This window comes from Erpetoichthys calabaricus, chromosome 2, assembly GCF_900747795.2.
Source record: "Erpetoichthys calabaricus chromosome 2, fErpCal1.3, whole genome shotgun sequence".
Taxonomy (NCBI): domain Eukaryota; kingdom Metazoa; phylum Chordata; class Cladistia; order Polypteriformes; family Polypteridae; genus Erpetoichthys; species Erpetoichthys calabaricus.
In genome coordinates this window covers 151,245,803-151,261,231 of record NC_041395.2, presented here as the reverse complement: position 1 = coordinate 151,261,231, position 15,429 = coordinate 151,245,803, and the positions used below count along the sequence as shown (strand labels likewise).

Below are 15,429 nucleotides of genomic sequence, written 5' to 3'. Positions count from 1 at the left end.
TTGGAAAAGATATATGTGGAATAATTAACTATCTTTAAGGAATTGGTGTGATTGCACAACACACCAGGGAGGCTGTAGTGAAGACAGGTGGGTTTCAGAGTTATTCCAAAACCATAGTCTTTGACGAGATTGAGATTTCATGGTCCTCCCCACCTGTCACCCTTAGCTTATTGCTTCGATGCAGGCTTTATGCTATCAGGAGGGAAGCGGTGTGTAGTACAGTTTAATGGCATGGCACACACCAGTGAGGCTGAAGTAGGAAAGGGGGGAATGGCAGTGGTGTTTAGAGTTATCGATTATTTGCTTCTGAACTGTTTATTGGTACTGGTACTGAGGTCTGAAAACTGGTATCGATACTAAAATCACAATATTAGTACCATTTCCACACTAGTATACAGTAATCAGCATCTTGTAACTTTTTTGAAGAGTTGGAATAATGAGCCCTTCGTTTAGATTTAAAATTAATGTGCATGCTTCATTCCTTGTTGAATTATATTGCTAACAAATCAGTTTTAACCAGATGTGTGGTAAATACACTATTGTATGATATTAGTAAGTGAGCTGTGTGTAATCCAAGATTAATTAATCCCTACTTGAACTTTTAAAATAACCCCGGATCTGCACTATGCCCTAGCCTTTTTTGTGGTTCTGCCACTTGTGTATGGGGATGCGGATGTACAATTTAAACAGATTTTTATTTTCATGGGAATTGGTACATATGCATAATGGAACTAACTATTTTACATTACAGCGAGTAATTCACCATATTAAATAATAGTAAAATGTAATAATTAGAAAGTAAATTATATTTAATGTTACGTTAGTTATCCGTTACGTAATATAATTTTATTCTGTTTGGCTTTGAAATTAACACGCAAATACTTTTTAAACTTAAACTTTTACTATAAAACTTCATTAAAAACAATCTTTGAATTACATTTTTGTCAGTATCGCATTGAATTTTGATTCTTTGTTTGGGACTTTCATCGTGACAATGCAACATGTAACTGTCCGTGATTGAATTTTGTTTCTTTCTCTCTATTAAATAAAACAACTTTTTCGAATGTTTGCTCTGAGATTTGTTAATTGTCCTTGCAAAAGGTATTCTAATGGGAAACTGTTAACGTTTTAATATGAATGGCATATCAAGATCTCCTTTGTTGTCTAATGTTAACCGCGAAACATGTACTACATTACCTTTCTTGGATACATCCTTCTTTGTACAGTAATTCGTGTGGTTGAAAACCAGACGGTGTTAACAGTTGTAGATATTCTTTGGGATATTGTAAGTTGATGTTTTCATCTTCTGCATGATCACCACCAACTGTTTCAGCATAGTCTGTTGATACGCATTTAACCAATTTACCGTGTAACCGGTCAACATGTTTGGCGTTAATTTGTTTGACTTCGTCGTTTCTCGGTGCTAGGATTGCCTGTTTACTCATTTTTTCTGTTGATAACCCTTTGTGATGAAATTTTTCAATAAGATTTGGACATAATGCGTCTTCTTTGATTGGGAACTTAAAGTGAGGAAAGCGTTAAAATTTATAAGAGCTGAAAGAGCAGGAACTGTCTGTCAAAAGCATTCACACGAATGAGATTTGAGAGTACCATGTGTGTGGTTGAGGGCATGACTTGAAAAAATCTCATGGCCAAAGTCTCGTCTTGCGGGACTTGAAAAAATCTGTTGAAAAAAGTCTTGTCTTGTCTCAGGATTTTTTTATATAATAGAGAGATATTCAAATCTATAAAAAAAAAGGTAATGAACAGCTTGCCTTGTTTTATATGAACACTTCATTTTTAAATTCATTTGGTGCTTCCTTTGTTTTTTCTTGCAGAGATAAGCCAGATACTGATGTTGTTTCAGAGTGTCTTTCTGTGGTAGAAGAGGTAAAGTCAACTGTATAGCTTACACTATTTGTATTTCTGTACACCATATTATTCTGCTTCCATAGTTGTATGTGTCTTTGAGTACTGTATATAATTCATGATCATTGATTTTAACATGTTGACTGCTAAATATGAGTTAAATGTAAAGCAATAATAATAGTAATAATAATTAACCCTTAGTAGGCTGTCTACAGACTGAGGCCACCTGTTCTATGAGTTATTTTGTAAACAATTTTTGAGGCAGTAGTGCCAAATAAGAGAATATTTGTGGGCAACATATAAGTAAAGGATAGTGGGCATCTGAAATATGGATGAAAATTCAGTGTGGGACGTGTCAGAACATAATATTTCACTATTGGTTAATTTTGTATTATTAATATTTTGCTTAATGTACATTTTTGTGAAAAATAAATATTGATTAGTGTCTTACTACTACAAAATTCAAATGGATACTGCAACAATCAATTGCAACGAGTTGTGGAAGATCTAACTTGTTAGACTCAGCCGGGTTACTGCACAACAGGTGTACACAAAGAATTTTCTGAACCATGTAACCAACTACAAGGCAACTCTAATATGTATACAAAAAATATTTTTTGTGAGAATTTTAGTGTGAGTTTTACTCAATAACCATATACAGGCAAAACTCAAAAGAAGACGTGATTAGCAAGTGGCCTCCTTAAGTACATGCAGTACTCCTAATTCTGTCAGCTTCCTCTTATTATTCAAGATGCAGTATAAAAAATCAGGGCATGTAGGACATTCAAGAGTAAGGAGCACCAGTAAAGTAATATTAACTCCTGTTTTTTATAACTTAGGCCTGTTTTGTTGGGAAATTTCCTGGGCAAAGCCAGGTAACACAGCTAGTAAGTGTATTAAAATAACACTCTGATTTTTGCATTTTTGTCAGGAGCAAATTTACCTCTTTTCATGGGGGCAGTCAGCTTGTTAAAGAGCCATGCGGAAAGACTAAAGTGTACCCTGATCTTTAAACAGGTTTCTGTATTTTTTTTTTTTTTGATATGTCATGCAAGGCCAAAGATGTTCTTATTACTCAGCGTGCTACACAAAGTTCTTCCAAAAGAAATGCTGAAAAATGTAGCAGTCCTCATGAGGGTACCACAACTAATGATCAAAACAAAGGTACACACTGCTTTTTTATTTAATATTTACTTGCTGAGTTTAGGCGTTAGGTCTGTTTATTTTTTTACACTGCTACAGAGAAACAGTTTTAAAGTATTTTTTTATTTAAAAAATAATTTTTTAGTATTAATACTGTAATATACAGACACACTGTGGGTTTCTGAATGTTTTTTTTTTTTTTCAATTTATGATTCTCATAATATTTCTTTATTTAGCATTTTAACTCTTATTCAGGGTGTTTTTAATAGCTTTTAAAAAGTATTTTAATACCGTTAATACTGTTTTCTAAGTTTTCAGTATATAGTTCCATCCGTTGTGTTACACTTTTAAATGTCCGACTTTAAAGTTCTTAACCATTTATGTAGAAGATATTTGATGTTTGTTACAAACTAGAAAAAAAAAACAGTTTCTGTTAGCTAGAAAATTTTTAAACTATGTATGCTGGAAAGACTAAAGGGGTTTCCATATCTAATGAAGGGTATGCTGAGTAAAAACAAGGTGACTTTTTGATGGCCAGAACAGTTGAATTTGTTTGAAAATCTGCGAAGGCCCCGTAGAAAATGGGAAGCGCTGGGCAATTGATTAGAAGGAGGTTAAAATCATGTGAAGTGATCTTGTAAATTTCTTCTGGCACTGAAAACTGTTTTGGTCGCAGTTTTGCCATTAAAATGAATGGTACAAAATGATAACTGAAACTAAGTAGTACATCTTGTTCTATTGTATCAATCTATTATAAAGTTATGACTTATCATAAAATTTTACTTTATAAATCAAAATTTTGTTTTTTATAATTGCTGAAAATTGCTGGAGAGGCTTAGGTTAAAGTGTCAAAATGCTGGTGAGAGCAGAGTTCAAAGGGTTAAATTCAAAATTCCATGTAAACATTTACTAGTCACTGATTTTTTTATATAAATTTTTTACCAGATTTCTTGAATTTTATCATCCCAACTGTAAGTGAAATTCTACATTATTTTAGTTAAATTTTAATTAACATGCACGTGTTCCAGAATGTGGGTAGAAATTCATATAACACAGTGAAATACCACAAGCAAGCAAACTAACAATGACTGTGTATGGAATTTGAACCAAAGAGTATGAATATGTAAAACAGTACTGCTAACCACTGTTCCTTTCAGTGTCTGAAAAAGGTTCCATCATGCATTATGGTATCTTCCCTCCAAGGAAGACCAAGTGGTGTCATGTATACCCAAAAAAACTAAACATGAAAAGGCTATCTTTATAGCAAATCTATAACCATGGTTTCTTTTAATAAAAAGCCCAGTTTGAAACATCTTTGAAATTGGTCCTAGAACAACTGTTTTATGCTAAATTAAGGAGTCTTCATCTTTAAATTAAATGCTGAAGCTGGTGGAGCTACGTTAATGATAGAATATAGATCATTCTTGAGTTTGGATTGTCTATAACTAAAAACCCACAACACCCATGCTCGGATGGCTCATTCTGAGAACAAGGATTAACTGTACATCCTGTATCAGAGCATGTTCCCAACCTGGAATCTAGACAAGCACTAAGAAGTTTTGAAAGTGAAGATACCATTGGTGTTGGGCTAATCTATTTAAAATTATATGTGAGGAGGACTGTTAAAGTTGCTTGTGAGATAAGAGCTGGAGGTGCACATTCTTACTTGTTTTTTACTTATGATCCTTGTTTTTACTTTTTGAATTAACTGTAGTACATGAATGATTAAAACAGCCTGATCCATGCAGCTTTATAGTAGCCAGTGCTGCTTGACTGAATTGAATGACCTAGCTTTTCAAGATCCTGCATCTTAATCTGCTCGTTTTTTTCAGATATTTCTAAAAGATTTCTTTAAAAGGCATAGCCATTTCATAGTAGTAGCACTTGAATACAGTAATCCCTCGCTATATTGCGCTTCAACTTTCGCGGCTTCACTCTATCGCGGATTTTATATGTAAGCATATTTAAATATATATCGCAGATTTTTTGCTGGTTCGTGGATTTCTGCGGACAATGGGTCTTTTCATTTCTGGTACATGCTTCCTCAGTTGGTTTGCCCAGTTGATTTCATACAAGGGACGCTATTGGCAGATGGCTGAGAAGCTACCCAACTTACTTTTCTCTCTCTCTCTCTTGCTCTGACATTCTCTGCTCCTGACGGAGGGGGTGTGAGCAGGGGGGCTGTTTGCACACCTAGACGATACGGACGCTCATCTAAAAATGCTGAAAGATTACCTTCACGTTGCTCCCTTCTGTGCAGCTGCTTCGTGAAGCGACATGCTGCACGGTGCTTCGCATACTTAAAAGCTCGAAGGGCACGTATTGATTTTTGCTTGTTTGTTTTTCTCTGTGTGTGTCTCTCTCTCTCTCTCTCTCTCTCTCTCTCTCTCTCTGACATTCTCTGCTCCTGACGGAGGGGGTGTAAGCTGCTGCCTTCATTGCAACTGCTTTGTGCTGCGGTGCTTCGCATACTTAAAAGCCAAACAGCCCTATTGGTTTGTTTGCTTTTCTCTCTCTCTCTCTCTGACATTCTCTACTCCTGACGCGCACTCCTTTGAAGAGGAAGATATGTTTGCATTCTTTTAATTGTGAGACGGAACTGTCATCTCTGTCTTGTCATGGGGCACAGTTTAAACTTTTGAAAAAGAGACAAATGTTTGTTTGCAGTGTTTGAATAAAGTTCCTTTCTCTCTACAACTTCCTGTGTTTCTGTGCAAATGTGTGACCCAAGCATGACAATATAAAAATAACCATATAAACATATGGTTTCTACTTCGCGGATTTTCACCTTTCGCGGGGTGTTCTGGAACGCAACCCCCGCGATCGAGGAGGGATTACTGTAGAGTGTGGTGAATGTTTTAATTGCAGGTCAGGCCAAATTGCAACATGACACCACTGTCTTGCTTTTTGGGCGGATTTTGCTAAACTTAAGATATAAACACAAGTAATGTGTGCCATTTTGAAGATGCTGGTAAACATTGATACTCTTAAGGTTTTATGACTTTGAAAAAATTTTTTTTTTAAAGTTGATGAAGATTGTGTATCCTCATAGCTGTACTTGTGAAATTCCTTTTCAACCACAAAGGAGAGTTGTTACTCATAGTTAGCTACTAAATGATAAAGTTAGAAACTTTAATATTGGAACATGAAATTTGCTTATGCTGTTTTCTAAAGGCATTTTACACAACTTACACTGTATTTCCACAATAGGTTCAGCTACACAAGTGCCTTAGAAAAACAATAACAAGACTGATCATTTTGTTAGTATTTAACATGAAGTAGCAGTTTATAGTTTTACAAAGATGAGGAAGAGTTTCGGCACACTGAGGATAAGAGAAATGGACAGAATTGGAAAGTCATAAAATTGTACATTTTTAGAGAGGCAAGTGATGCACTTGTAGGAACTGTCCAATAATGCCCCCTAACTATGAATGTCAATGCTGGATGGCTTGTAAGTTGTAGTTACCACTATTAGAAAACATTCACATTGCATCCACTAGATGCGAATTTTCCATAATGCCACAATTTGTGCAGCTATCAAGTGCCAAGTATCATTAAACATTTGGTTATTTGAACCTCTTTCAACAAAAAAAAATTGGAGGGATTCATCCAAGATGGAAATCTAGTCTTTCTTAAGCAAGTTTCATTATTGCCTTTGTCTTCTTCTTCCCTTGGCTGGACTTCATTATTATCTGAATGTTTACTACCATTTGCACAATAAATTTTTCTGGCAGTATGTGCCACCTTAGCATGCAGATAGTGACACCCCTGCAACACTTCATGTAGATTTGTGTGAAATGAGTTTCAAATGCCTTGATGGGGCTCTTAAAAACTGTTGCAATTTTAAACACATTTAAAAAGTATGCATCAGATTCCCCCCCCCCCCCCATGTCCTTAAGAAATAAAACTAGCTTCTTTTTGATCCCTGAGATGAATCGTGTCCCCTAAAAGTCTTACCTGAATTGCCCATCAGTCTCCAGATGTAAGCAATGCAAAGGCAAAAAACTGATCAGTTATGTGGATTACCTTGAAAACAACACAACAAAGATCTCTTTTCCTAAATGAGAGATGATCTTTGGATAATTTTGATTTTACATACTCGTATAAAGCTTTAAAGGATGACAGATTTGAAAAGTATAACTACTGTATATCTAGTTTGATATTTAAATTTAATTAATTAATTTTTATCTTGGTGCATCAATATTACTGTCATTCAGTCTTGTCAACCGGCTATTGTTTCCCACATATACTGATGTAAACATCAAACTGGTGCTGAATGATACAGGCTCATACTCATATTGTGATTGTTTTTGAAACAAAATGCCATATTCAAAATGTTCGCAAAGCATCTTAAATATATCGGTATCCTATAGACATGTATATACACATTTTATATAGAGTCCAGAATCGGGTATATTTTGTCACAATAATAATGTGACGTTTTAGTGAACAATACAGTTTAAAGATTTCATAAATAGCTGTATCTCTAAGTCTGTTAAATTACATTAAACATACTGTAAATGATTTGAAAAAACATATCTCTTCTGCTTATATATGAGTTTCCATTGTATATATTGAGTTTAACTCTTTGAATGGTGTTTTGATGTCTGTCTGCCAGTCAGTAAACATTGCTCTCTCTCTCTCTCTCTCTTTCTGTCTAAATTATAATATGATATATGTAAAAAAAACTCAGAGAGCCACGCTCACCAACTCGGTCACAACAACTCACAAAACACGGCATCATTCGCGTTCGTCTCTGCTACAGTCCACATGCACCTCTGAGCCACGTTGACTTTTCGGTTACGACGCACGACCGTGTCCACTGTTTTACATGCTACATACAGCGATTCACATCCACGACAAACATGCTTCTTCTTAGATGGTCCTGCAGGAACACGGAAAATGTTTGTCTACACAATACTCCTTATTCCCCGGCCCGCGTCCACCCTCACTCTCCAGGCAACAAACACCGCGAAAGTCACTTTCGTCTCCATGGCACACGCACAACAGAGCCCCGTCCACCAACAATTCGTGCGAGGGAAAAAGCATTTGCCAAGAATGTTTTCATTAATCAAGAATGAAAGTCGGAGGTTCGAAGACGATCACATACCGTCATAGTTCCGACCATAAACAATGCCGACTGGCGACCCGGCGGCTTTATTCCCATGATCCGCCGGGCAACCAAAGTCTTTGGGTTCCGGGAGGAGTATGGTTGCAAAGCTGAAAGTTAAAGTAATTGACGGAAGGGCACCACCAGGTGTGGAGCCTTTGGCTTAATTAGACTCAACACGGGAAACCTCACCCGGCCCAGACAAAAAGAACAATGAAAAGTCAACGTGGCTCAGAGGTGCATGTGGACTATAGCAGATGCGAAACCGACTGAGGCGGTGTTTGGAAAATGAATAGTCAACGTGACTCACAAGTGCATGTGGACTGTACACAGACGTAAACAATTCAGAGTTGGGGGCGGGCACATGAGCAGGCAGTGCGCACTGAACGATGACTAAGAGATGACTGTTCACCCATCAATACATCGTCCTCACTGGGTGTCCTTCCCCTCACACCCTGTTCCGCCCTCCGCGCGCGCCCGCCGTCCAGCCCCGTCCCTCGCTCTGGGAGGTGGGGGCGCGGCGGCAGTCCTCCAGTTTTCAGTCATGGACAATTGTATGTTGCTCTCTCCAGAGTTTCCTTACAGTTGTATCCTCAAACCCACCCCATAAGAAGAAGCATGTTTGTCGCGGATGTGAATCGCTTACAGTTGGTGGATGGGTCTCTGTTAGTTGCTCTTGCGAGCCGGCACATGACCAGGCAGTGTGTATGTTTCGAGAGCGAGGGTGGACGCGACAGGACCATCTAAGAAGATTCATGTTTGTCGCGGATGTGAATCGCTGTATGCAGCGCGTAAAACAGTTAGCTAGGGGTATCCCATGGTCTTAGCAGTGTCTATGCTTCGATGTGAATCGCTGTATGCAGTGTGTAAAACGCTATATTGTATGTTGCCCTCTCCAGAGTTCCATCTTTTCATTCACCTACAGTCGTATCCTCAAAACCAACCCCATTTGGACAACTGTGTCTTTCAGGACGTGTTCATCCATCAATACATAATTATGCGGCGTATGTTACGCTTCGGGTTGGCAAGTATATAATATATAAAATAGCAGCAGCCCTAGCACTGACCCCTATAGGTTAATGTCAGCCAATTCTGATAAAGTTCCTCACACCATAAACCTCACTCCCACTTCTTTTAATTTGACACCCAACCTCTCATGGGGCACCTTATCAAATGTTTTGTGAAAGTCGAGATAAATAACATCATGTCTTCCACTTTGATAATCTCTTTTTGTTGCTTCCTCATGCAATTCCAGCATGCTAGTAAAACATGACCTTCCACTTCTAAACCCATGCTGACAGTTAAGTAAAACTGTGCTTGCTGTGAGTTGCTCAATCTTATCCTTAATAATTCCTTTTATTAATATACCTGTGATACACGTTAAGCTTACTGGCCTATATTTGCTTGGATCTGCCCAGTTACCCATTTTATGTAAAGTGATATTTGCCGTTTTCTACTCCTTTGGAATTTCCCCAGTGTGCAGTGATGGTTTTATATATACACTTGCTAACCCCTTTAAGAACTTCAGGGTAAACATTATCTGGTCCTGCTGATTTGTTTGATTTTAGCCTAATTAATGTGAGTAGTTCTTCTCCCTCTACAGTTTCCAAATCCCTCAGTACCTCTTTAGTATTCCCTGTTACTGCTGGGAGGTTATCTACTTCCTCACAGGTGAATACTTCAGAAAAATGTGATTTTAGAGCATCTATTTGATTGTCTGTATTTTTGTTTAATTCTCCTTTACTATCCCTGATGCAATTCACCTTCTCCTTGACTGTTCTTTTACTACTAACATACTGAAAGACTCTCCTTGGGTCATCTTTCGCCTTATCTGCTATACTTCTCTCTAACTGCCTTTTAGCCTCCCTAATATTCTTCTTAATGGTTGCCTTCATGCTGTCATACGCTCTACAATCAACATTGGAGTCATTAATCTTATAAACCTTATACAGCTGACTTCTCCATTGCAGCTTCTTTTTATCTCTTTATTTACCCACTGTAGAGTTTTTTTTATTTCTTACTAATTCCAAATTTAGGTATGCATTTGTCCTACATTATATGTAAAACCTTTTTAACTTGTTCCACTACTCCATTGTCTCCACACTTAAAATCTTATCCCAGTATATTCTCCTTAGACTTTGCACAACTACTCAAAGTGTTCTCTACCAAAGTTAACCTGAACGGTTTTATTCTTTGCATCCTCATTCTTCCTAAACACTGAGAACTGTATTATACTAGCAGGAGTACCTGGCGTTTTCCGGGAATCTATAACTGGTGAATTTCCAAAATGAAAGAAACAGAACATTGAAATCGAACAAACATTTTTCTGATTGACATTTTATTGTAATAGTTAATATAGGTGGTCATTTTAGAGGCTTTGGATACACTATATTTTTGGTTTTGTCTTGGGGTTCTGAAAATGAACAAATTGTGAGGATTGCCCACTATGTAGAGTTGTCCATGTGAAAAGTATGGATTTTCCAAATTGATGCCTTTAACTTGAGTGATTGCCCTTCAGCCTTATTGTAGACGTTTGAAATCAAAGGGTAAATTATTCGGAATTAGCGGAACCACATGACCTCCTCCTGGTCACAAAGCAGCCCCATGCCCAGTTTGGTGATGATCGGACGCCCGGTGCATATTTGCGATGAAAGCAGTTGGCTTTCTCATACTTGAGAAACATTGGTAAAGAGACCAAACGTGCCGCTAGATGGCGCCGCCGTTAACGTTTGTTGTAACGTGCGGCCATCTTGTCAATAATAAGGATGGGGACTTTTTGCGAACATTGTGTCGGTCAAAAGGTGTCCTGCGCTTGACCAAGGACATTTTTCCCAACCAGACATACCCCATGACCTCCTGGTCACAAAGCAGCCCCATGGCCAGTTTGGTGAGAAACATTGGTAAAGAGGGATGCACAAAGACCAAATGTGCCACTAGATGGCGCCGTCGTTAACGTCTGTTGTAACGTGCGGCCATCTTGTCGATGATAAGTACGGGGACTTTTTGCAAACGTTGTGTCGGTCAAAAGGTGTCCTGAGCTTGACCAAGGATGTTTTTCCCAACCAAACACACCCCATGACCTCCTCCTGGTCACAAAGCAGCCCCATGCCCAGTTTGGTTGTGATCGGACACCTGGTGCAGATTTGTATGGAGGACAAACAAACATAGACTCTGCTTTATGCATTAGATTATGATCACTTAACCATTTTGCTTCAATCACCTTTACACTCTCATTTCTATCCTGATTATTAGAAAATACTAAATCCGGACAAGCTTCCTTCTGCATTGGTGCTTTAACATAATGCATTAAAAACAGTCACTGATTACTTCTAAAAACCCCTGCTGTAGAACTCATCCCTCTGTGAACATGCCTTTGTCTTCTTCTTCCTTTGGCTGTTCCTGCCAGGGGTTGCCGCAGCAGATCATCTTCTTCCATATCTTCCTGTCCTCTGCATCTTGCTGTTACACCCATCACCTGCATGTCCTCTCTCATCACATCCATAAACCTTTTCTTTGGCCTTCCTCTTTTCCTATTACCTGGCAGCTCCATCCTTAGCATCCTTTTCCCAATATACCCAGCATCTCTCCTCTGTACATGTCCAAACCAACGCAATCTCGCCTCTCTGACTTTGTCTCCAAACTGTCCAACCTGAGCAGACCCTCTAATGTACTCATTCCTAATCCTGCCCATCCTCGTCACACCCAGTGCAAATCTTAGCATCTTTAACTCTGCCACCTCCAGCTCTGTCTCCTGTTTTTTGGTCAGTGCCACTGTCTCCAACCCATATAACACAGCTGTCACTACTGTCCTGTAGACCTTCCCTTTCACTCCTGCTAATACCTGTCTGTCACAAATTACTCCTGACACTCTTCTCCACTCATTCTATCTTGCCTGCACTCTTTTTTACCTCTCTTCCACATATCCCTGTTACTCTCTATTGTTGATCCCAAGTATTAAACTCATCCACCTTCACCAACTGTACTCCCTGCATCACCATTACACTGACCTCCCTCTCATTTACACACATGTATTCTGTCTTGTTCCTACTGACTTTCATTCCTTTCCTCTCCAGAGCACATCTCCACCTCTCCATGCTCTCCTCAACTGCTCCCTACTCTCGCTATAGATAACAGTGTCATCAGCAAACATCATAGTCCACAGGGACTCCTGCCTAATCTCGTCTGTCAACCTGTCCATCACCATAAGAAAGGGCTCAGAGACGATCCCTGATGTAATTCCACCTCTGTGTTGAATGCATTTGTCACTCCTACAGCAGACCTCACCACTGTCACACTTCCTTCGTACATATCCTGTACAACTCTTACATACTTCCCTGCCACTCCCGACTTCCTCATACAATACCACAGCTTCTCTCGAGGCACCCTGTCATTTGCTTTCTCCAGGTCCACAAAGAAACAGTGCAACTCCTTCTGGCCTTCTCTATACTTCTCCATCAACACCCTCAGAGCAAACATCGCATCTGTGGTGCTCTTTCCTGGTATGAAACCATACTACTGCTCACTAATCATTACCTCTCTTCTTAACCTAGCTTCCACTACTCTTTCCCATACCTTCATGCTGTGGCTCATCAATTTTATCCCCCTATAGTTACTACAGCTCTGCACATCCCCCGTTATTTTTAAAAATAGGTACCAGTACACTTCTTCTCTACTCCTCAAGCATCCTTTCACTTTCCAAGATTCCATTAAACAATCTGGTTAAAAACTCCCCTGCCATCTCTCCTAAACACCTCCATGTTTCCACAGGTATGTTGTCTGGACCAACGGCCTTTCGATTCTTCATCTTCTTCATAGTTGTCCTTACTTCCTTTTTGCTTATCCGTTGCACTTCCTGATTCTCTATCGCCACATCATCCAACCTTCTCTCTCACTCATTCTTTTCATTCATTTACCTCTCAAAGTACTCTTTTCATCTGCTCAGCACACCCTCCTTGCTTGTGAGTACATTTCCATCTTTATCCTTTATCACCCTTAACTGCTGCACATCTTTCCCAGCTGAGTCCCTCTGTCTTGCCAGGCGGTACAGGTCCTTTTCTCCCTCCTTAGTGTCCAACCTCTCATACAACTCATCATTCGCCTTTTCTTTAGCCATCACCACCTCTCACATCATCTTATGACTTATCTCCTTGTACACTAGACTGTTTTCTGCAATTCCCAGACTATTCCACTTCTTCTCCAACCTCTTCCTCTGTATACTCTCCTGTACTTCTTCATTCCACCAAAAGGTTTCCTTTTCCTCCTTCTTCTGTCCAGATGTCACACAAAGCACCCTTCTTGCTGTCACCATTACTACTTATACTGTATTTTCTCAGCTGTCTGGTAACTCTTCACTTCAACCCAGTGCTTGTCTTACTTCCCCCCTGAACTCAACCTTGCAGACTTTCTTTTTCAACTTCCACCATTTGATTCTTGGTTCTGCCCTCCCTCTCCTTCACTTCTTGATCTCCAACGTCATCCTACAGACCACCATCTTATGCTGCCTAACTACTCTTTCCCCTGCCACCACTTTTCAATCTTTATTCTCCTTTAGATTGACCCTCCAGCATAGGATATAATCTACCTGTGTGCATCTTCCTCCACTCTTGTATATCACCCTATATTCCTCTCTTTTCTTAAAATATGTATTCACCACAGCCATGTCCATCCTTTTTTGCAAAATCCACTATCATCTGACCTTCTTCATTCCTTTCCTTGACACCATACCACCATTACCTCCTCATCCCCTCTGTTCCCTTCACCAACATGTCCATTGAAATCCGCTGCAATCACCACTCTCTGTCCCTTGGGCACACTGTTCATCACTTCATCCAACTCACTCCAGAAATATTCTTTCTCATCCATCGTACACCCAAATTGCAGGGCATATGCACTAACAACCTTCATCATCACACCTTCAATTTCCAGCTTCATAATCATCACTCTGTCTGACCATCTTTTCTCCTCCAAAACACTCTTGATATATTGTACCTTCATGATAAACCCCTACCCCATTTTGCCTCCCATTCACACCACGATAGAACAATTTGAATCCACCTCCGATTTATCTGGCCTTACTCCCCTTCCATTTAGTCTCTTGCACACAATATGTCAACTTTCCTTCTCTTCATCACATCAGCTAACTTTTTCCCCTTACCAGTCATACTGCCAACATTCAAAGTTCCTACCCTCAGTTCCACTTTCTTTACCTATTTCCTCTCCTCATGCCTCTGGACATGTCTTCCCCCCTCTTCTTCTCCTTCTGCATCTCCTGTGGCTGGGTTATAAACTTGCCTTTAAACTTGTGAACTTGCCTTTTTAATATTGACAAAAAGATGTGCATTGCAATTACTATCTGCATTGGGCGGTCTATAACACACTTAAAATGGGACTTCTTTCACTAATACTTTTCAGGCAAAGCCACATGTCCTCACTAAGATGGGGCTCATCGTTCAACTGAATAGGACTTGTGTTTAAATTACGTTTGACATAAACAGTAACCCCACCTCCTTTTTGTTCTGTCTATCCTTCCTACAAAATGTGTATCCCTCTGTTATACTCGTCACCATTTTTGTTATTTAGCCAGATTTCTGTCATTGCTATATCATAATTATGCTCCACTACTGTAAAACTTCAACTCACTTGTTTTATTTTTGATACTTGTAGCACTAAGGCAAGCTATTTTTAATGTGTTTCTCATTTTCCTTTTGCATTTAAACATCGAATTTGAATTTACATTACAATGCAGATTTATTTTTACACTATTGTTTTTTTCTTCATGTACAGTTCTAAACCTGGCCGGTCCTAAACTCACTGGTTTACAACTGTACATGAAGGAAGAAGGAAATTGCTTTATCATGCTGGAGTACTGAGTGTTGTCTAATGTGGAGAAAAATGAAATTAAATGATTTCAATCCACTGTATATAAACTACTAAAACAAATTGAGCATGTAATTAAAGTCTTCTACATGGCTGCCATTTTTAATTAGATTATTTGGTACCTTCTTTGAAATAACCAAACTCCATCCACTATTTAATATTGTCAATGACGTCCTGAATGTGTACAACGTGTATGTAGGTAGTTTCCTTAACTATAGAGAGAGTAAATACTGAAACTTGTTTTTGTGTGTGTAGGCAACAGCAAGGCTGAACATTCTACAGACCTCAAGAAAAGGTAAAGTTTCTAACTTCCTTCCATCCATCCATCTGTTTTCCCCCATTTAATGCTATACTGTATCATTATCAGGTTTTTAGGTTCAGGACTCTGGTTTTGTCTATTTGTGTTAGCATATGGTCATTTACTTAATCAT

General features: G+C 38.9%; 1 protein-coding gene across 1 annotated transcript in view; it reads left to right on the top strand.

The window, feature by feature from the left end:
- Positions 1-15,429, top strand: part of LOC114645444 (inner centromere protein-like) — a 72,738-nt gene that overhangs the window by 17,966 nt on the left and 39,343 nt on the right. The window contains exons 4-6 of the mRNA XM_051923030.1: positions 1,839-1,890; positions 2,925-3,033; positions 15,254-15,293. Coding sequence (XP_051778990.1) covers positions 1,839-1,890; positions 2,925-3,033; positions 15,254-15,293 — 201 coding nt within the window. The remainder of the gene's footprint in view (positions 1-1,838; positions 1,891-2,924; positions 3,034-15,253; positions 15,294-15,429) is intronic.